General features: G+C 46.6%; 1 protein-coding gene across 1 annotated transcript in view; it reads right to left on the bottom strand.

Moving 5' to 3' along the window:
- LOC138515630 (transmembrane emp24 domain-containing protein 11-like) overlaps nucleotides 1–21,485 on the bottom strand; it is a 130,154-nt gene that overhangs the window by 91,568 nt on the left and 17,101 nt on the right. Inside the window, exon 2 of the mRNA XM_069630337.1 lies at nucleotides 2,014–2,114. Within this exon, the coding sequence (XP_069486438.1) occupies nucleotides 2,014–2,114 (101 nt within the window). The remainder of the gene's footprint in view (nucleotides 1–2,013; nucleotides 2,115–21,485) is intronic.

The raw sequence follows: 21,485 nt of genomic DNA, 5'->3' as shown, positions 1-21,485 counted from the left end.
CTCATTAAGGCAACCCTATCGACCTTACCCCAGAGGGATTGAAGAGCAGATGAATCTGCATACTCTGGCAGATATGGACATGTTGTAACCAAAATGACGGAAGCAAATGGCGTCCCTGCTAAAACTGACACAAGTAGCTGCATTAGACCCAAAGCAAATATGCATCCATCATGAAGATATGCAAACAATAGGTCAAACTGCACTTAGACATGAAGAATGTTACCTGCAACCAATAGACACTGAAACGCAAGTCGCATAAGAATACACATAAAGCGTGCATAAAACGCAACAAGAACAAGTGGCCATTTTGGATAAGATGGACGGCGCAGCCACGTTCGAGTGAATGGGAAGCATCAAGAAACCTTGAAGCTGCAGGTGGACCCAACTCACTAAATTAGCAGGAAATGAAGACCCGAACAGACCAGACGGTAACTGCAGAACTCTTGCCAAGGTTACCGTGTAAGGGGAGGTTTTGATTGGTACCCAAGAAAGCAGGATATTACAGTTCCCAAGCGTGAGACACATTTCTCTGAGATTAATCAAAGAAACAAACCGTCCTAGAAAGTCAGGTGCTCATTAATCAAGGTTTAATTTTGAGAAGAAGGTAGCTTGAACAAGTATCTGGTTGCCAGATTAATTGGGGCTAAAATCCTAGTAAACGCTGAGCAGAATAATTCCAAATGTTGTCTCCACAAACCTGACCTATAGCTAGAGAATAATAACTATTAATTAGCTTCAGGGACAGACAGGCTGAGGCCTTCACCCCCATTGAATTCTCAGAACAACGATACAAGACAATATCAAGTTCAAAGTGGCCTAGAGTATCAGAAATGGTATCCTAATTGGGAAAAGCAGCCCCTTGGTGCCGCTCCGCCTGGCTCGGGTGCTGATAACCTTCCAAATTGCCAAGGTTGGTGAAGTCAATGCCAACCAATTCCCATCCTCCAATAATACTGCCTTATAATTCTTGTATTGGCCAATCCAGTAGGGTAGAGATGACTCACCTGTAACAATTTAGGAGGTGGCCTCAGGCAGAGCTATCAGATAGAGCATTACCAATGAAAAGACTAACCCCTATCGATCGCATACATAGATGATTCCCCTAACCAATCCCTCCACCCCATAGGTTTTTGTAATCAAGAATGTGATGAGACATCAGTTGTGACGTATTAGTTCCTTTTAAACTGTTGTCATACTTGAGGAGGACGTGAGCTTGAAGATTTTTGATGTTCACTGCTGTCCCTGTTTTATACGGATTGTCAATAAAACAGGTATTCGTCAAATTCCTTGGACACTTCCGTTATTGGACACAGGATTTCCCAGCCTGTCCTTTCTGCTTAACCCGAGGGGGTCCCACCCCATCTTAACATCTGGTAGCAGAAGACAGTTTACCAATGCCCTCGGACTTTCCCGCTGCAAGCCTGATGACCGCCGAGTGACCCATGGAGACCAGAAAATCAAGCATGAACTGAGACGGTCGTCAGAATCCGCCTTAGAGAAAAGCTGCCCAATCCCTACCAGGCGTCCCACAGAGCAGAAGGCGGAGTGGCTGATTGGAGAAGGAGCCATAAAGAAGGCTTTGAATCCTGTGACAAGGGCACGGAAGAGGGCACCCCGCTCAGAAGGTCAGTTTGAAGAGATGAGAGGATATCTTGTCAGAAAAAGCCAGGAAGACGGCTGTAGGTTTATTTGGTGTGTTGTGTTATTTTGAGGGTGCACTCATATGTGTAGAGATTGCTAGTGCCAGTTGTATTGTTTTATTAGTGTTGTGTTGAATTTAACTACATAGAGACAGTTTCAAACAATCTTGCTGATGTTCCGGCCATAGCTTTATAGATGGGTTGCTCTTTAATCTTCAGCATGTTTAGTGTAATTTATTGATTTTACCGTTATTGGTAGGGTGAGTTGCTGTGTGCATTCATATGCCTGATAATGCAGCTTGCAGCAAAATTGTTGTTTCATGAAGCAGTTTTATAAAAAAGAACTGTTAAAGTTATTAAAACAAAGTATTACCTCCCCATTTGGAGCTGTTACAGTAACCATCATTCCCAAACCAGGTGCCGACGGAAGGAAGTCATGGTCGTGCATATCCCATTGCTGCACCTTGTAACGCCCTGTTGAAAAATAATGTATCTGCTTATTCGACTTGTGATTTTTTTATTGTGTTCATTTGCATTTTCAGGGCTCATAAAATAGCCTGTCTCACAAGACAACAAATATTAAGTGAAGACAGTGGCATAGCACAGAATTGCGGGCCCCCCCTTCGAGCCATGCTGACGGCGTCCTCTCAAGCTTGGCAACAAATCATGGGTTGCACCACACTCCGGGCCGGCCTAGACTACCACGCTTGCGCAATGCACACGATGATCATGCTGCTGCAGGGGCACGTCACACACTTCACTAGTAGAAAGATATAAATATGTGTTTTAATGCATTATACAGACACATTCTGAGAAAAATTGACTAAAAAGCCAGAGCGTTTTCAATTGTTTTGTAGGATAACACCAATCCAAAAATCCAGTACATGCAAGTCACATATAGTGCACAGGAACATTAATGCTTTCATTAATGTAAAACTTTGCTATGAAAAATGCTATGCCACAATGAAATCATGTCCAACTGGCTGCACAATGTAGACCAGTCTAAACATGTAATAAACATGTTACAGTAAAACATGCCATGCCACATTAAGACATACTTAGACTGGTTGCACCAACATGCCAGTCGTAGCTATAAGAATGAGAATGTTTTTTTTTTATCACAGATGCACAGAAAAATATGCAATGCCACAGTAAGAAACAGCAGTGGCGGCTGGTAAATTTTTTAAGTAAAGGGGCATAAATATTTCCCCCAAATATGTCTTAGTGACTTAGCGTAGCGAGGAAGCCGAAACCAATAACAAATGTGTGGAGGGGGTCTTCCCCAGACAATATATTTTTTTAAATAATGGATTAAACTAGTACATTTTACAGCACTCTTTTTTGAAATAGGGTAAAAAGACAAAACGTTTGCAGTTGGTTTTGTAGGGTAACTCAGGAAATAAAACCAATTGATGCAATGCTTGCTTTATCAACAATGCTTAATACAAAATTTCATGCAACAGCAAGTAATGGCTAGACTGGCTACATTAAAATGCCAGCCTAGCTACATAATAACACGTATCATGCTTGCTTATCAAAGATGCCCAATACAACATTTCATGCCACAGTAAGAAATGGCTAAATAACTTTGCCATCTTCCTGAGTTGGTTTGATTATTTGGTGTAAGAGTTACGCTGCCTCACATCCACTGCATGACACGCTACCTGATAAAAGGACCAAAACTTTAACATGGATGACCATCACTATTTAGCACACAATCCCCGCCCCACCACACATCCTTTCACCATACACTCACACACGCACACCCAGGCAGCCAACAATATATCATGCACTCACTCATTTTCACACGTAACATTATATACATTTAGACACACACAATCAGTGGCATAGCGGGGAGCCCTGCTGCCACATTTAAAATAAATATTTTCTTTTTGAAGTCCTCTAACTACATAAAGAAATTATTTCCATTACGAGAAATTATTTCCATTACGAGACTGTAACAGAAATAATTTCTTTATGAAGGCAGAGTGAATTGAAAACGAAACAATTTATTTTTGTAGTTATAGAGCTTCCCTTTCACCACATGACATGGAAGCCTCCAGCTCCTCTGGCATGACAAGCGTGCCTGCTGCAGGGAGCTGGAGGCCTTGTTCCCTGCACCAACGGATTCAATATGTATTTTGTTTGAATGTATGTGTGTGCGTGTATATGTATATAATGTTATGTAAGTGAACGAGTGAATGAAGTATGAATGGGTGTGTGTGTGAGTGTGTGGTGAAAGGATGCACATGCAAATGTATGAGTGGTTGTGAGTGTGTGTGTGTGTGTTTGTGAGTGTATGGTGAAGATGTGTGTGCTTGTGTTTAATGCCTGGATTACTTATTGATAAACTTCATTACTCCTAACCCTACTCTTCCTCGTCCCAGTACTTGTGTATAAGGCATACACAAATACTGGGATGAGGTAGGGGGACGTGGTGATCATGCCTGGTTTAGTTACCTGTAATCTTCACTACTCTTAGCCATACTGTTCTTCGTCCCAGTACTTGTGTATGAGGCACACTGCTTAACGGCACAAGGTAGAGGGGCGTGGAGGTAATGCCTGGCTTAGTTACCTGTAATGTTCATTACCCCTAGTCCCACTCATCCTCATCCCAGTACTTACCTATGAGGCAAGGTGCCTCATACATAAGCATTGGGATGAATAAGAGGGACGTGTAGGTAACTCTGGCCTGATTTTGGGGTACGGGGTGGGAGCGAGAGGGGACATGTGGGGTTGGGGTGGGGCAAGAGTTGTGCATTCAATCATAATGGTCATCCGTGTCCAGGCACAGCAGGCATACGTGGTGTAGCGCGAGTCCCTGCAGCCCCCGCAGTGCGGCCGGCCCTGCAAGGCATGTCGTGGAGGTGGGGTGGGGCGGGCCTCAGACATTAAAAAAAATATTTTCCTAGTCCTCTAACTTCATGAATAAATTATTTCTGTTATGTTTCTTTTTGATTTCATAGGACACCTCCACCCCATGACATGGAGGCCTCCATGTCATGGGGTGGGGGAGAGGGAAATCCCTATGAATTCAAAAAGTCACTCTGCCTTTATAAAGACATGATTTCCATTTTGGGTCTGTCCCTTAATGGGAATAATTTCCTTATGAAGGAAGAGAGACTTCAAAAAGAAATTCTCTTTTTGAAGTTAAAGCGCTTCCCTCAAATCTCATAACATGGAAGTCTCCAGCTCCTCTGGCATGACAAGCATGTCTGCTAAAAGGCAGATAGCTGGAGGCCTCGTTTCCTGCACCAACTGATTCAAAAAGTAAGAAAATGGATTTTGATTTAAGGTGTGTGCATGCATGTAGGTGTGCATATTGTGAGAAACCCCAGGGAAAGGCCATTGCTTTTGGATCCTGACCCTGGGGGTGGAGAAGTGAGGGAGGATCACCTAGGTGGAGGGTCCCTGAGGATTGGGAATGAGATCCTCTCAGGCTAAACGCAGTATTCCGCATTTTCCTTTCTTGAAGAACCCCTGTCCCAGAGGCAGTTATGGGATATTGTTTCCCATGTCCTATTGACCAAGAAATGGACAGGAGATATCAACAGTCCAGAGGCAGGAAAAGGAAAATGATTAAGGGTGGGATAGGTGAGGTATGGTATCCCCCTTTCCCTATGTACATCCAACCTAACCGTTCCCTGACCTTTATAGGCTATTATAATCCAGCTCCCCTCATGTTCCCACATATAACACTTGACAGTTGCTGAGACGAGGAAGAGGAGACTGAGAGTAATGAACACCACACACTCTCACCACTCGAGTACTGGGATGAAGAAGAGGCAACAGAGAGCAATGAAGACTACCCTCTTTCACCACTCTAATACTGGGACGAGGAAGATGCCTGCTAAGAACTGTGAGGGTCATGTATGACCCTTTAATTATGGTCAGGCAGGGCTAATCAAACATCCACACCGGCAACCTGTCAAAGGACTGCAGGTGTATAAAGGGAGACCAGCCAAGCAGGGAAGAGAGGAACAGGGAGAACTTTGTGTGGAGGAGCAGCAGGAGACCCTTATGAGGAGGCAGCCGTGGTGGGACCGGAGTCAGAGCCAAGACGCTGGCAATTATCCCAGAGGTCTTGTGGGACCCGAAATGAGTGGGCTGTGTTGTCGGGGGGAAATTCTCCCGGGGTCGGCTGAGCCGTCCGCGGAGCTCCGGGCAGGGAGGCCCCAACTCCTCCCGTGTATCCCAATAAATGAGTATGAGGCACACGCAAGAAGCAAGGTGGTTCTGCTGTTTATTGAACAAACGGCAGGGATGAGTCAAGGAATGTACGCGTCCGTCCTGACTCTCTCTCCTCATCATGGGCTCGCAGGCCCTTTTTACCTTAGTATGACGCGCTACTTGCGTCACCTGGGAAAGTTAGCAAAAACCTATCGCCACTCTGGATTGGCTCCTCGAGTGGTAGGGTTAGTATAGCATACGTATAGAGAGCATTGTTAGTGGTTGAGGGTTAGTCAGGTGGTATACTTGGGTTGTCCCTTCAAATTGATACATGAAAATTGTTACATGGAGTCCCCTGAGGATTGGTCAATGTTAGTGGCGTCAGTGATAAGAGTCCCATGTTCTGATTGGTCTACACACGAGCCCCCAGTCTGGGACCATCGCTGTTCCCAGCTCGCGGTGCACCTGTCATTTGCAACATTGTTTCACTATGAGTACGTGTAGACAATGTGAGATTTATTCATATGATGGAAGGCCGACTACTCCCACCGCTGCAGATGTCCTTTGAGACGCTTAATTATATCTGCCTGAGTCTTGAAGCGGGGAATCCAGGCGTCTCCCTCCTCCCGGGCCTGGCACCCTGTCAGGTTCGGCTTGGTCACGTGAGGTGGGACCGTGGTTGAGGCAGAATTCTGCACAATTAATATTGCATTTTCCACTGTGTGCCTGGCTTAATTGCAGGTGTGACCTTGGCGTCGGCTTGTGGCATGTGAGTTAGCAACATTGTGCCCTTGACTGTCTGCTTTCGCCGGGCTCATTCTGCGGGATCAGCAACTGTACTCTTGCTCATTCAATGTTCATGGAGACTCTTGCTTGAGGCCTACTTGGGCCTGGTGTATAGGTGGAGCCGTTTGATACACAGGCGCTTTAGGTTATGGTATCATATTGCTTTATCCCCAGTATCGTGTCTTCATTATACTTTTCATTATTGCGCATGGGTTTAGGAGAAGCGTGAGCAAGCTTTTAGATGAGTTCATTGTGCGTCTTGCGTTTCTTCATTTTGAGAAGCCTATGTGAAAAATAATAAAGATGCGCGTCTGTGGGTGTGTCCGTCACCTACGTCATAGCACTGAGTATGTTCTTCGTGTGGATTGGTGTGGGAGTGTCCAGTGTGTATGTTGCACGGGTATTCTGGCCCTTGGCTGGGTCGTCATGGCATCTCTAACGATGTGTTGAGTTAGTGCTGGATGATTCAGTCGAGTCCCTCCATGCCGCAGGCGTCAGCAAGGGTATGGCAGGCTGGCGGGCACGCGGGAGGACACATCCATATGTTCTTGTACCAGGGTATTTGGTCGTCTGGTAGATGGGAAAACTCCTCTCGTGGTGGGTGCCTGGGCCGCGATCCTCTAGGCCAGGGGAGAGAGGGGATTGGTGGGAGCCTCTTCTTCCATTCTCCCACTTCAGTCCCCCCTCTGGTCGACTTGTCGACCACAAACATATCCTTTTCCTTATCTCCTCTCACCATCCATATTTTAGTTACTCCTCCCAAATGTCCATAGTGGTTAACATGGTCTTCAAATGACTTATACATATATACACATGTTCCTCCAGGTGTACAGTATACCCACTTTCCTATGTAGCTCCTTGGGTTTCTTGGGTTTTCGAGCTTCACAGATGGTGGGTCCAGATGGTTGGTGATGATCTGGTTGCGCAACTTCTCTCTCTCTTTTATTATTATGCCTGTGTGTTGGCCGTCATCTGCTGGCATCAAGGGGTGCATACCAACCATTTCGATCATTTCGTCAGTGGTGGGCGCCTTCCGGGCCTTCCAAAATCTTATCAAGATCAGTGCAGCTCCAGCCAAAATAATGCACCCAACTATAATCTTCAGTCCGTCTGACAACCAAGATGGCATCCATGACCATAATATTGAAAACCAGCTCTCATCCTTTTTCACACCTTTACTTTCATCCATCATTTTGGAGGGCATCTGGGCCAATTGTGATACTGCTTCTGTCAATGTACCATTGTCAGCATCGTTAGCAGGAATGAATGTACAGCATGATTGTCCTATCTTTGCGCAAACTCCTCCTTCCATGGCTGTGAGGAGTTCCAGTACATATCTGTTCTGTAGTGCTACCATCCTCACTGCTCGCAGTTCTTCTTTTATTGCGTTGAATCCATTTACTGTGGAATTAATTGTCATCATTAGTTCCCACCTGGTTATCTGGAGCCATTTTGCGTTTGCGTAAGCCTGTAGTCCCGGATGTATTATTGAGGAGAACAACATTGCTGCTCTGCTGAATAGTATGTGTTCTGGTGGGATTGAAGAGAGTGCTGTTTCCGACCGTCCCCATAGGTAATTTCCTGTCAGAGGTTCTCCTTGTCTCTTCTTCCTATTCAGGACAGAATTGTTGCCGCTGTTTTGGTTCTCTGGCTCCTTTTGAGTGTGTACAGATCTCTTCTTCCTCTTGTTTCCTTCATCCATTTTGGGAAAGCTTGCCACATTTACATGTTTCTGGGGCACCACTAGTGATTGTACATTGTCGTGTACCATTGTGCATATACCATTCCACAGAGGGGGCAGTGTGTGGTATGCCTTGTTTCCGCAGGCCCAGTAATGGTCCATTACCACTGCTGTTCCTGCTCCCCCCTCAGGTAACTCCGTCACACTTGCACAGTTGGTGTTGTATCCCACATCCACTTCTCCTTTATGTTGGTAGCATACCTTAGGCGCGGTCAGCGGCAGTATTGTTATTGGGTCTTCATCCTTCTCTAACCATATTAGCATGGGTACGTATTTGACCCAAGTCATCCAACATCTGTCGTTGTGTTCAGCAATACTCTTAGTATCCTCTCTCGTTACCATGTTGCTGCCAGCCACTCCTATGTTCCATTTGTCACCCAGGTACACCTTCCCTGTTATTATTATCAGTGGTCTTTCCCAACATCCTTGTTTACCAGGGACTTCAGTGGTGTACCAATCACATGGTAGGTACTGTAATGTTACCTTCTTTGTTTCTCCTTTTTTAGGGCCGCATGTTATGTATCTGAATGCCTCAGCGTGTAAACTGGCCTTGTTGTAACTCAAATAAACCTTGAGGAAATTGTTTTCGTACGGGTATGTGTCTCGTGTTTTCCATACCAGGTGCACCGTGTTCCCTTGGAATCTCCCTTTCGTTTGGAACAGTGCCAAGTATATTATACATTGTGCTGTTTTTTCATCAATTTCCGTTGCAACGAAAGTTCTGGAAGCGCTCATGGCGTATGGGATCAATGAGCAGACATAGCAGCTGTCTTCTGTTGTCTGCTTACCTATTTGGGTCATGTGTTGGTACCACATGTTGTTCGAGACGTGTGCTGAATCTTGTATGTAGTTGTCAATACCTTTACGGTCTGAGTATGTGCTGCGTTTAACTCTATTTCCCTTGTGTGGGGTTTTGCTAGTACCACCTGACGTAACACCTGTTGCAGCCGGGGGTGGGGGTATGTTAGATTTGGGAACAGCCAAAATATTGATAGCACAACTGTTCTGCCATACAGAGGCAGCCAAGAACCCGGTGATCATCAAGATCCCTATCATTTTTATTACAGATGCTAATCTCAACGGCATTTTTGCTCTTACCTTGCTGCAGTCCGGCAGCTAATTCTTGCGACGTTAAAGTTGCCCGCCTGAAAATTCTCAATATGCTCGTTATTAGTGTTAGTTGTTGTTTTCAAGCTCTCCCTATCAGGTAGTCGTTCAGTGCCCAGGCGAAGAGCTGTTCCCACGCCACTCTAAGTAATCTATCTCTTAGGACAGGCAAGTAAGGGTGGAGATGGGGCATTGATTGTTCTATGGCCAAGAGAAATGCCGTGTAGTAGACACGTACCCTCCTTCTTTTTAGGTACTTTGGCCTTTTTATGTGATAGACAAATTGGTGTGATAATTCTTCAGGGTAGTTATCGTCTGAGGGTAGCATCTACTCCTGGGCAGTGAACCTTGTTAGTTATTTATATTCTTTGCAGTACAATAATACACGGTACCTGCATGTGCGAGAGAAAAAAAGAAGAGAGAACATTCAAGTGTTTACATGTGTATATGTGCAAAACAATGTCCTTCAAATGTCCTTCAGTTGGGTTATTCAGGCAGGGGGCTTAGGGCTCAACTGGCGGAAGTCACTTTACTCTTTGATCGTGTGACCATGGGGTGGGCGGTGTGGGAATTACCCTTCTCTATGCCAGTAGTTGTCTCTGGGGAATCAAGGGGGTGGTAGGGTAGGGGGACACTTGGGTCGTTAGCTGTGGTAAAAGTCTCTTCCTCCGTGGGAGACGCTGTTGCTGTTCTTCCAATTGCCCTGTCGGTGACGCTAGGGCGGGTCTGGAGTTTGCAGATCTTTACGTCGTGTAGATGATTCCAGGCACGTTTGTCCTGTAGCTTTACTGCTCTCGTTGATACTTCCTCTACCAGGTGGGGGCCAGTGAAGCGTGGGCTGTTCCACTTTCTGTTGAAATTGCGGAGTAGTACGTGGTCACCTTTAGCAATTTTGCAAAGTTTCTCTTTTTCTCGTTCTCTGTCCTCGTCTTCTTGTTGATCATTCTTAGACCCGCCCCGCGTGCGCTCGAGCTGTTGAGACACGAACACTACACTAGTAATCAAAGAAGACACATATTGGTACATTTCATCACCAAGAACAGCTGCAGTGTTTTCATAGTCAGTGAATGCTCTTGAGGTTGGCATCAGAGGAAGGCGCATTTGACGTCCGGTCACCACCTCGTGAGGGGTGAGGTGGTGGTCGGAGCCTGGTCTATTCCTCAACTCAAATAGGGCTAGTGGAAGGCAATACAACCAACTCTTCTTTGTTGTTTGCTGTATTTTTGCAATTGCCTCCTTTAGTAAGCCATTCAGGCGTTCGCATATACCGTTGGAATGTGGGTGGTATGCACATGCAAATTTATGCTTGATGTTCAGTAAGGATGTGATGTGCTGAAACATTTCATTGGCGAAATGCGGGCCATTGTCTGACCGCAGTACCTCGCACACTCCCCACCTGGGAAAGACCTCCCTCACTAGAAATTTAGCTGCTCTGAATGCATCTGGGTGTGAGCAGGGTCCTGCTTCAATCCACCTGGAGAATGGGCATACTACTACAATCATATACCTATTTCCTTGACATACGTTGATCATATCAACATAGTCAATATGGATGTGCAGGAAGGGTCCCTCTGGCCGGGGTATAGTACCTTTTATCACCTTCAGCGTGTGACCAGCCGTGAACTGTTGGCATGTGAGACAATTGCTGATGAAGTTTGTCACATGGGAGTTTAACTCGGGGCAGAACCAGTCTTCCCTAATTCGTGCTGCAATGACCTCCTTGCCTGTGTGGGCTGGGTGGTGTAATTGGCTCAGGGCGGTGTTCAATAGTGCCAATGGCATTACCATCTTTCCAGTGTTACCCTGGCGCCATAGTGCGTCAGTTGGTGACATTGTACATCCTCTTTTTACCCATGTTTCTTTTTCTGCAATTGGTGTAGCTGCTTGTAGCTCCATTATCTGTGTGGCTGGAGATGGGTGTATCCTTCTCATATCAACATCTCCTTAACTATTCCCCTCCCTCTCCCTCTCTCTGACTCTGGGGGGTTCCATATCTCACCAAAATATGCAGCATACTTCGCATGTGCGTCAGCTGCTGCATTTCCTTTTGAGATGTGATCTTCTCCATTGGTGTGTGCGGTACATTTGACTAAAGCTAATTCTTGGGGGTCATTTATTACTTCAATTAGTTCAGCCAACAAGAGAGCATGTTGCACTGGGGTGCCATCAGCTCTCCTAAACCCTCTTCTCCTCCATTTGGACAATCCGGAGTGGACAGTAGACGTGACATATGCGCTGTCACAATATATAGTCACTCGTTTGTCGAAACTTTCCTTCAACGCCAAGATCAGTGCAACCAATTTGGCTGCTTGAGCAGAGTAATGCTGTGGTAATTGTACGCATTTCATCGCCACACACACCGGTTCCTCTGTCATTTTTACCACTGCTGCCCCAGTTCTCCTTATCCCATCACTTTGGTCTATTGTTGAGGACCCATCAATGAACAAGAGCTCACCTCCATCTAGTGCGTTCTCTTCAACCTTTCTAGTACACGAGTACATTTCGGTAGTCTGCGTACAATCGTGTGCATAATCTCCTTCCTCAATTACTTCTGCTATAAACCTTGCGGGGTTAACCGTACTGCATCTAACAACCAATAGTTCTGGTCTAGATAAAATGATCTCATAACCTGACACCCTCTGCGTGGTGAGTGTGGACTTAGGCTTGTTCAATATTACAACTAGTGCATGTTCCACAAATAGTGTGGTTGAGCACCCCATTGTGATTGTTGATGCTTTCTCTACCGCAAAGGCAGCTGCGGCGAGACCTTGTTCGCAAGGGAAATGTCCTAACATCACAGGATCCAAGTGACCACTGTAAAACGCTACTGGTTTGTAGCCCATGCTTGTTTTTTGAGCCAGCACTGCTTTCATTACTGCTGAGTCGCAATGTGAAAATATAAAAAATTGTCGTTCATAATCTGGGGTGGCCAGCACCGGAGCAGTTGATATTGCATCTTTCAGTTCATCAAAAGCCTCTTTCATTTCCATTGTCCACCTCAACTTTTTCTCCCCTTTGTTAGCTTCTTTTAGTGCTTCAAGTAGGGGTCTTATGTATGAGCTGTAATCAAATACCCAGGCTCTACAGTAGTTGCACAATCCCAGGAACTGCTGCAGTTCCCTCACTGTGTGGGGCGGCGGCGTTTTTGAAATAGCCTGTGCTCTTTGTGGTGCAATCTTTCTTCCGTATTGAGATATGAGCTGACCAATGTAAAGTACCTGTTCCTCACAGTACTGTAACTTCTCCTTGTCTACTTTGTAACCCTTTTCAGCCAATACCGTCAGCATCTTCAATGAGTCCTCTCTACATCTTCTTTCGCTTGTGCTGCAAATTATTATGTCATCAACGTACTGCAACACTGTGCTTTCCACTTCAATGTTACCCAGATCCATCTGTATTACCCTGTGACTCGCAGTAGCCTTGTGGCAATCTGGTGTGTTTCCACTTTGTGTTCCTGTACGTGAAGCTTGTCAGATCTTGTGAGTCTGGGTGCAGGGGTATTGAGAAAAAGGCATTTTTTAGGTCTATCACTGTAAATCGTGATGCCTCTGCTGGAATGCCGCACAATATTGTGGCCGGGTTCGCTGCTATGGGGTATTCTGCTTCCACTATGTTGTTCAAGGGCCTGAGGTCCTGTATGAAGCGCCAAGACCCCCCTTTGGCTTTGCGCACTGGCTATACAGCTGTGTTACATGGTGATTCTGATGGTACCAATATGCCATTATTTATAAGGGCCGTTATTGTTTCATATATGCCCTCATCTGCCTCTTTTGATAGTGGGTACTGTTTCACTCTGGGGAGTATTGCACCTTTTTTCAATTTTATTCTTACTCCCCCTATACTTTTTATACACCCCACGTCATAGGGACTAGTAGTCCATAATGATGTCGGTACCTTTGCCATATCCTCCTCAAAGAAGGGAGCTGGGGTGGATGTGGGAGCTTCAAGTGCCATTGCAATTTTCTGTGCCACTTGTTTGTACGTCACTCTAAGCCATATTTCTACACTCATCATAAACACCATTTCACCTTCTTCCTTTTCTTCTGAGAAGAGCTCCTCATCTGACTCCTGGGTGAGTCTACATCCCTCTGCTAGTGCTATCACTGCCCTCCATGCTCTCCCTTCTCCGTCATGGGCATGTACTGCAATGTAATCAGCAGTTGCTATAATGCTCTCTATGTTCACTGCAACCACCTTTCCTTCTGGTTCATTGGCTGGTGTTTCTGGTCTAAACAAATAGGCTGCTGGCCTCTTCCAGATCTTTCCTTCAATTCCTGGCATCCATGCAAATGCCATGTCTGTCCCGTACTGGAACAGTTCACCATCTACTGGCTCAGCCCTAATCACTGTCTGTCCACAGTATGCTTGCATAATTTGTCGTGAGCATGTTAATTCCTGGAGTGGAGCAAATTATGCCGTCCTCAGTAAAGGAGATCGTCATATTCAACCTGCTCATTATGTCTCTCCCCAGTATGTTTACTGGTGAGGCCCTAGAATATAAAAGTGGGACTGACATGTCATAATCCCCAATCGATAAGGGAATGTTATCAGTAAAGGGAACCAATCCCCTAGCCCCAGAAAATCCTTGGGTGTTCATGGCTTCACCTGACATCTTAAATTTACCTTCCCTTATGCAAGACCGGGTTGCTCCGGTGTCAACAAGGAATGATAATTTTTTGTCACCTATCCTTACCTCTATGCGTGGTTCCTCCACACTATTAGGTGTTACCGACAGGATGGGACACACCAAGGCCGTCTGTGGGCTGTCCTATTGAGGGTATAACGATTGACCACTTCCTGTGTAAGGGTTGTGTCCCAGGACCGTCACCCTTCCCAGTTGTGTTTGCTGTAGTTGTGTATTGGTAGAGGTTATGTTATGGTCTTGGATTTGGGCAGGTTGCTGTGCTTGCTGTACTTGGGGTTGTTGTGTCATTGCTACCTGTTGTTGTGGCAGCGAATATGTCTGTTGCTGTTGTTGTGTTACTGGTTGTTGCTGCCCATTTCCCCGTTGCAATATCTGCTGTTGCTGGATGCCCTGCTGTTCCTGTGTTGGCCCTTGTTGTCCCTGTTCACTCCATGATGGTGTGCCTGGTCTCACTCTACACGTGCGTGACATGTGCCCTACTAATCCACAAATCCAACACACCGGTGGTTCCCTGTTCTGCCATGGAAAGCTTCCTGGGTTGTCCTGGTACACTGGTTGCACAGTGGGGTAGAAATTTCGAAATCCTCCCCCCTGCTGTTGTGAGCTATATCCGTAACCTCTCCCCCTCATTATTCCTCCCCTCCCCCTGTTGTAATTATAATACCCAGCTCCTGGCGTTGAGTATCCTCCTCCCATGTTAGTTGTGTATGGTTGGAGTGGTGGCAGCTGTTGTGTTACAGTCTGTGATGATTGTATTTGGGAGGGATCTTGTGCAGCTACTACTTGTGCAGGGTTTTGAGTCATTGTTGCAGGTGTAGTTATTAGTGCGCCTTCCATTGTATATTTAGTAAGTTTTTTCTGTACTAATTTAGCCTCTTCCGTTTTCCTATCGTCTTCCTTTTGTTTCATTTTTTCTTGCCATGTCCTACAATGATGCACTATTGTCAGTTGTATTTCTGGCCATGCTTTTGCTTCCATCCCCACTACTTTCTTCAGTTGTTTCTGGACTGCTTCTGGGAGCCCTTGTACTAGTATATGATAGAATATTGCTGGTGTCTTGTCCCATTGTTCTCTAGTTTCCATACGCCACTTCTCTTGAATGTCCTGGATATAATCAACAGGATCTTCGTTCTCACGCATCTTGCGTGAGGTAATTGCTCCTATGTCTGATGTGTCCGGGTACTGTACCCTCAGTGCCTGCCATAAAGCATGTCTGCAGTTTGCGAATGGTGCCCCATCGTGTGATGTGTTTGTTATTGTGACCCCGGGGAAGCCTGCTCTCTTCCAGATGTCATCTGCTGCATCCCCTAATAATGATATTAGAAGGCCCTTTACATCCCCCACTGCCAATTTCTGTCCTGCAGTGTGTTTTTCCATTTCATATATCCATTTTCCCGCACCTCCACTTAATGATGGGAGCCTGCACTTTATATTTTCCTTGTCTGCATGCTTCCAGAGGACGTATTGTGGTCTAACCCCTCCCTTTTCCAGAAGTGGCATAAGATTGTGTCCTTGTTGGCCTTTTGGGTCCCACACAATGGAATCCGTACACCCCTCCTCTTCTTCCCTGTCTTCTACATCGTCAATGGAGTTCATACTTCCCCTTCTCGTAACTGTTTCTCCTCCATCTCTTCCCTTTCTTTTGTCATTTCCTTTATTTAGTGTGGGCATGTGTATTCGTACTTCCTGCCTGCGTCCAGGGAGGTCTCTAAGCCTGCCTGCATAGGATGTTAGTTCGTGTGGGAAGGGCGCGAGCTTAGATGGGCATGTTGCACGTAATGAACGTGAGGTAGTGGAGCATGTGGGACGGGATGGTGACGGTGTAGTTGCACGTGTCTGCCTTTCCGCCATTCCTTGCTCTTCCTCCTCACTTCCCTCCAGTTCTTCCTTTCTCCTGCAGATCCATGGTGATTCTCCGTTTGTCCGGGTGATGTATAATTTATCTAAGCTTTCCCTCTCTCTCTCTCTCCCTTCCTTCTCTATCCCTTCTCCTTCCTCACTGCAAAAGTCCTCCATTAATGGAAACCCCAAATCTATCTTTTTCCCCTTAATCGTCACTGTTCTTAAGTCTATTAGATCCGTTCCTCCCTTGTCTTCATTGCCAATTGCTCCCCTTTGTGCTGAGGTTGTTGCTACTTCTGTGTCTCCGTATGCATACCTCCTTACTTCACTCCCCCCTCCTCGTTCTTCTCTTTCCCCTTCATTTTTCTCCGCTATTTCTCTATCAATTTCTTCTCTTTTCCTTTTCAATTCTTCCATTACTTCAATACTCATCTTTTCCATTATCCTTTCTTCTTCTTTCTTCTTTTCCCATTTTGCTCTTTCCTGCTCTAATATACCTCCTATCATCCTTCTTTCTTCATATTTCCTTGTCATTTCTGATAGTAATCCCCTTCTCCATATTTCCACTTCCTTTTCTTTCTCTTCTTCTTTCCTTTTCTTTTCACACAGTGCTGCTCTCGATACCCTTTCTGCTACTGCCTTCACCCTTTCTGCTTCTGTCTTCTTCTCCTCAGTTCGTTCCCTCATTCTGTCCAACTCATCCTTGCTTTCTTTCCTTCCCCGTGCTCTCTCTCTTTCCTCTCTCTCGAGCTGCTTAATCAGTGTATTCTGCTCATCCCTTAATTCTGCTAATCGTTCTCCCAAAATCTCTTCCTTTTGTCGTAACAGCTCCTCCCCCTTTCTTTTCCCCTCTTCTCTTTTCTTTTCGCTCTTTCTAATGTTTTCCTCGTCCATTTTCCTTACCACCTCTTCCTCTTCTTCTGTTAATGAACCTCGTAATTTTAATAATACCTGCGCAGCTACCCAGTCATCCTGTCCTATTCCTGCTATTTGCTCTTTGTCAATCCCCCCTTCCCCTGCGGGGATTTTTGCGCGAGCTGATCCTGTCGTATTACTCTGCTCCCTTTCTGTGTGGCTACCTGTGGCTGTATATGGTGGCGGGCTGTATGCCGGGTTCGAGTACCCCTCAGCTGCCCTTAATTGAACCATGTCTCGTAGTTCTGTTAAAGGATATAACCCCCCTTCCTCCTTTTTCACTACCTTCGCTAGGGGTATATCGTTGCTCTGTTCCTTTTTTATTTCCTTTTCTTTTATGTTGTTACTCTTCTCTCCCTCTTCTCCATTCCCCGTGTTCTGTCGGCTTTCATTCTCCTTTTCCCCATTCTCTCCTCCCTCTTTAATCTTCTCTTCCTCCGTTGTTCCACCCATAATAAACATTCCGTTTGGTCCTGGTCGGGACCCTTGGAACATTCTCCATAAGTTAAACACCTCCACGTGGTGTGTCAACTTCTTCCCCTTGTATGTGTTATGCAGATAGGTCAGTAGCGAATGTTGGGTATATGGATCGAAACTACCATTAGGTGGCCATGGTGTCGTCATTTTGTTGTCCGTCCCCTGTGTCCATTCAATGCTATACTTGATCAGTTTCTCCCTATGGGGCGATAATGTTTTACATATGTGTTGTAACGGGGTAGTGAGGGTGTTCCCCCACCCTCCCGATCCTGCCCCGTATGACATGGTAGCTCTTTACTTGTTGTCCTTCCCCTATTTGGTAGCCGTTATCTTACTGGCAGTTTATAATGTACAGCCTCTTACCTGGCCCCGTAAATTTTGGGGACTTGTGATAATCCAATAACGTAAAATATATCATTCACGTTTGTATATTCTTTTCTTTCTTTTCCACCTTTACGGCCCCCTGCGGCCGAGGCGCACGTAGCCCCCTGCGGCTGCGTGCCCCTTATTACGTTCTTATACAGCCGCCCCACTCCCACTTGCTCCTCCTCCCTCCTTTACACTTGCCGTGGCCGGCGTTCTTCGTGCGCAGCCACGTCCCCGTTTCCGCCTTCCCCCCGGTCAATTCACTACCGTTTACCCTCGTTTCCACTCCCCTACTACAACTCTCTTCCCCTCCACTTTCAAAAATAAAGATGCCTTGTACTCGAGATATCCTATGAAAACCCTACTGGTGACGTCACCTATTTCTTCAAACTACTGGTAAGTTCTTCAAAAGTTCAAACTATATTTGCAATCCACCCCCGTTAACCCCACAGCTGTCTTCCTGTCACGCCTGGAACAAGGTAATCAACAATATAATCGGACTGCGCACGCTGCGTCGCCTCGCGTGTGATACGCCCCTCGACAGGCGGGCTTAACCAGCCAATTATCTTCCGTATTGGGCAATCAGCTAGCTACCGCCTACAGAGAAACGTCATCTATCTATCGAGTTTCCTGCTCGATCAATAGGGATCCTCATCTACTCATTGATCAATAATCACCAAATCGTAGGAAACCGCGCACACACACACCCTTACACGTGGTCGCGACCTAGGCCAATCAGTGTCTCCGAGCGGCCGCACGTGATGTTTTCGTGCTCCGCTCCCTTCTCTCCCGTAGCATAGCGGACTGCTCTCGCACTTGTCCGGCTACCATTCATTCATTGCCAACTTAATTTTGTCAAACCTTCGCCGCGCACCTGTGCAAAACCTCCCACCTCCCTCATTCCATTCCTCCCCCCTCCCTCACAATTTCACATTGCTTGTTGCGCGTGGCATACTCACCAAGTGCTCTTGATGCAGGGCCGCTCCACTGCGTGCACCCCTCCAAGCGGCTCACCACCTCCCCTCGTCTGGACCACGTCTGGACACTCGCCAACCGCGGGCGGGATACTTCTCAACCGGCTCCCGAAGGCCAATATCCGGATTGCGCTGTCCGGTCTTCTCGCAGTTCCGCGATGGTCCTGTAGTCCTCAAAAGGGGGCAGCGGCAGAGGGGGCCGCGCCGCCGGGCCTCCTCGCAACGGGGGCACTCAGAAAAAATAAAAATAAAAGCAGACCTCAAACAGATCTCAGCAGTGCCTCCAACTTGTCGGGGGGAAATTCTCCCGGGGTCGGCTGAGCCGTCCGCGGACCTCCGGGCAGGGAGGCCCCAACTCCTCCCGTGTATCCCAAAAAATGAGTATGAGGCACACGCAAGAAGCAAGGTGGTTCTGCTGTTTATTGAACAAACGGCAGGGATGAGTCAAGGAACGTACGCGTCCGTCCTGACTCTCTCTCCTCATCATGGGCTCGCAGGCCCTTTTTACCTTAGTATGACGCGCTACTTGCGTCACCTGGGAAAGTTAGCAAAAACCTATTGCCACTCTGGATTGGCTCCTCGAGTGGTAGGGTTAGTATAGCATACATATAGAGAGCATTGTTAGTGGTTGAGGGTTAGTCAGGTGGTATGCTTGGGTTGTCCCTTCCAATTGATACATGAAAATTGTTACATGGAGACCCCTGAGGATTGGTCAATGTTAGTGGCGTCAGTGATAAGAGTCCCATGTTCTGATTGGTCCACACACGAGCCCCCCAGTCTGGGACCATCGCTGTTCCCAGCTCGCGGTGCACCTGTCATTTGCAACATTGTTTCACTATGAGTACGTGTAGACAATGTGAGATTTATTCATATGCTGGAAGGCCGACTACTCCCACCGCTGCAGATGTCCTTTGAGACGCTTAATTGTATCTGCCTGAGTCTTGAAGCGGGGAATCCAGGCGTCTCCCTCCTCCTGGGCCTGGCACCCTGTCAGGTTCGGCTTGGTCACGTGAGGTGGGACCGTGGTTGAGGCAGAATTCTGCACAATTAATATTGCATTTTCCACTGTGTGCCTGGCTTAATTGCAGGTGTGACCTTGGCGTCGGCTTGTGGCATGCGAGTTAGCAACATTGTGCCCTTGACTGTCTGCTTTCGCCGGGCTCATTCTGCGGGATCAGCAACTGTACTCTTGCTCATTCAATGTTCATGGAGACTGTTGCTTGAGGCCTACTTGGGCCTGGTGTATAGGTGGAGCCGTTTGATACACAGGCGCTTTAGGTTATGGTATCATATTGCTTTATCCCCAGTATCGTGTCTTCATTATACTTTTCATTATTGCGCATGGGTTTAGGAGAAGCGTGAGCAAGCTTTTAGATGAGTTCATTGTGCGTCTTGCGTTTCTTCATTTTGAGAAGCCTATGTGAAAAATAATAAAGATGCGCGTCTGTGGGTGTGTCCGTCACCTACGTCATAGCACTGAGTATGTTCTTCGTGTGGATTGGTGTGGGAGTGTCCAGTGTGTATGTTGCACGGGTATTCTGGCCGTTGGCTGGGTCGTCATGGCATCTCTAACGATGTGTTGAGTTAGTGCTGGATGATTCAGTCGAGTCCCTCCATGCCGCAGGCGTCGGCAAGGGTATGGCAGGCTGGCGGGCACGCGGGAGGACACATCCGTATGTTCTTGTACCAGGGTATTTGGTCGTCTGGTAGATGGGCAAACTCCTCTCGTGGCGGGTGCCTGGGCCGTGATCCTCTAGGCCAGGGGAGAGAGGGGATTGGTGGGAGCCTCTTCTTCCATTCTCCCACTTCAGCGTGGTTTCTCCAGGTCTAGGAGCCTCCATCGCAAGTGCGAGATGCTGGAGCTGCTGAAGAGAAGCATGGTGCAGAAAGGATGCCACCCACTTCCAGGAAGAAGCCTTGCAACCGGTGGTGCCGAGATAAACACACGGCAGGTGAGCGAGGATCACGCCGGTGGGTTTCCCGACTTCAGAAGTCAAGAGGAAGTCATGGGAACGGATGGAAAGACCTACAAAAGGCGGTGAGTGTCGGGAGGGCATGTAAGCAGTGGGCCGCTCCTGTGGTACCGCAAGTGAACAACGGTCTGTGCATATAAGCCAATACATGCATATTGATTACCTAACTAAATGGAAACTTAACTTTGAAGCGAATCAGTGCATATTAAATACTGAACTGAATGAGATCTTACAATTAAGCAACATTAGTGCACATGGGACACTGAACTGAAAGTCAACAATATTAAATGTATGTTACACCACGATTTAACTTAAAACTAGAAGTTAAGTAAATCAAAGGCTAAAGGGAGCCACACAGTGAACTTTGATGAGTGACTGCAGTGCGGCAAGCCACTAATTGGCAAGAGGTGTGTGACATTTGGTGGCAGAGCCACAAGGATTACAAAGAGAAGCCAACGGAGTGCAAGTCTACACATAAAGTCAAGAGGCTGACAAAAGGACTAAGTGAAGGTGACTTGGTGCATAGGAGCAAGTGCCAAAGGACCTGTGTGGGCTGAGGAGTCCAGGAATCCTGGTTGCATGACCTTAATGGGTGGACCATGCGGTTTAAGAACTGTGGCTAAACCAGTGAGCCATGAATGGTGAAAAATAAGGGCACTGTGAAACAGCCCAATGAAACCACTGTAGATGTACTACACTTGTTGTTTTGAGAATGGACTCTCAAGACTCCATTTGTTTTGAACTGTGTTACTTGAAACTTGGGGAAGGGAACCCCCAAGGAGTGATTTTTAACTGTAACATCTTGAACTGGAGAAAGGTAACCGTGAGACGTTTTCATGGAACTTTCCT

The sequence above is a fragment of the Ambystoma mexicanum genome, chromosome 6q, assembly GCF_040938575.1.
Source record: "Ambystoma mexicanum isolate Mex_15411 chromosome 6q, UKY_AmexF1_1, whole genome shotgun sequence".
Taxonomy (NCBI): domain Eukaryota; kingdom Metazoa; phylum Chordata; class Amphibia; order Caudata; family Ambystomatidae; genus Ambystoma; species Ambystoma mexicanum.
The sequence above is the reverse complement of the archived record's forward strand: the minus strand, read 5'-3'. Positions and strand labels throughout refer to the sequence as shown.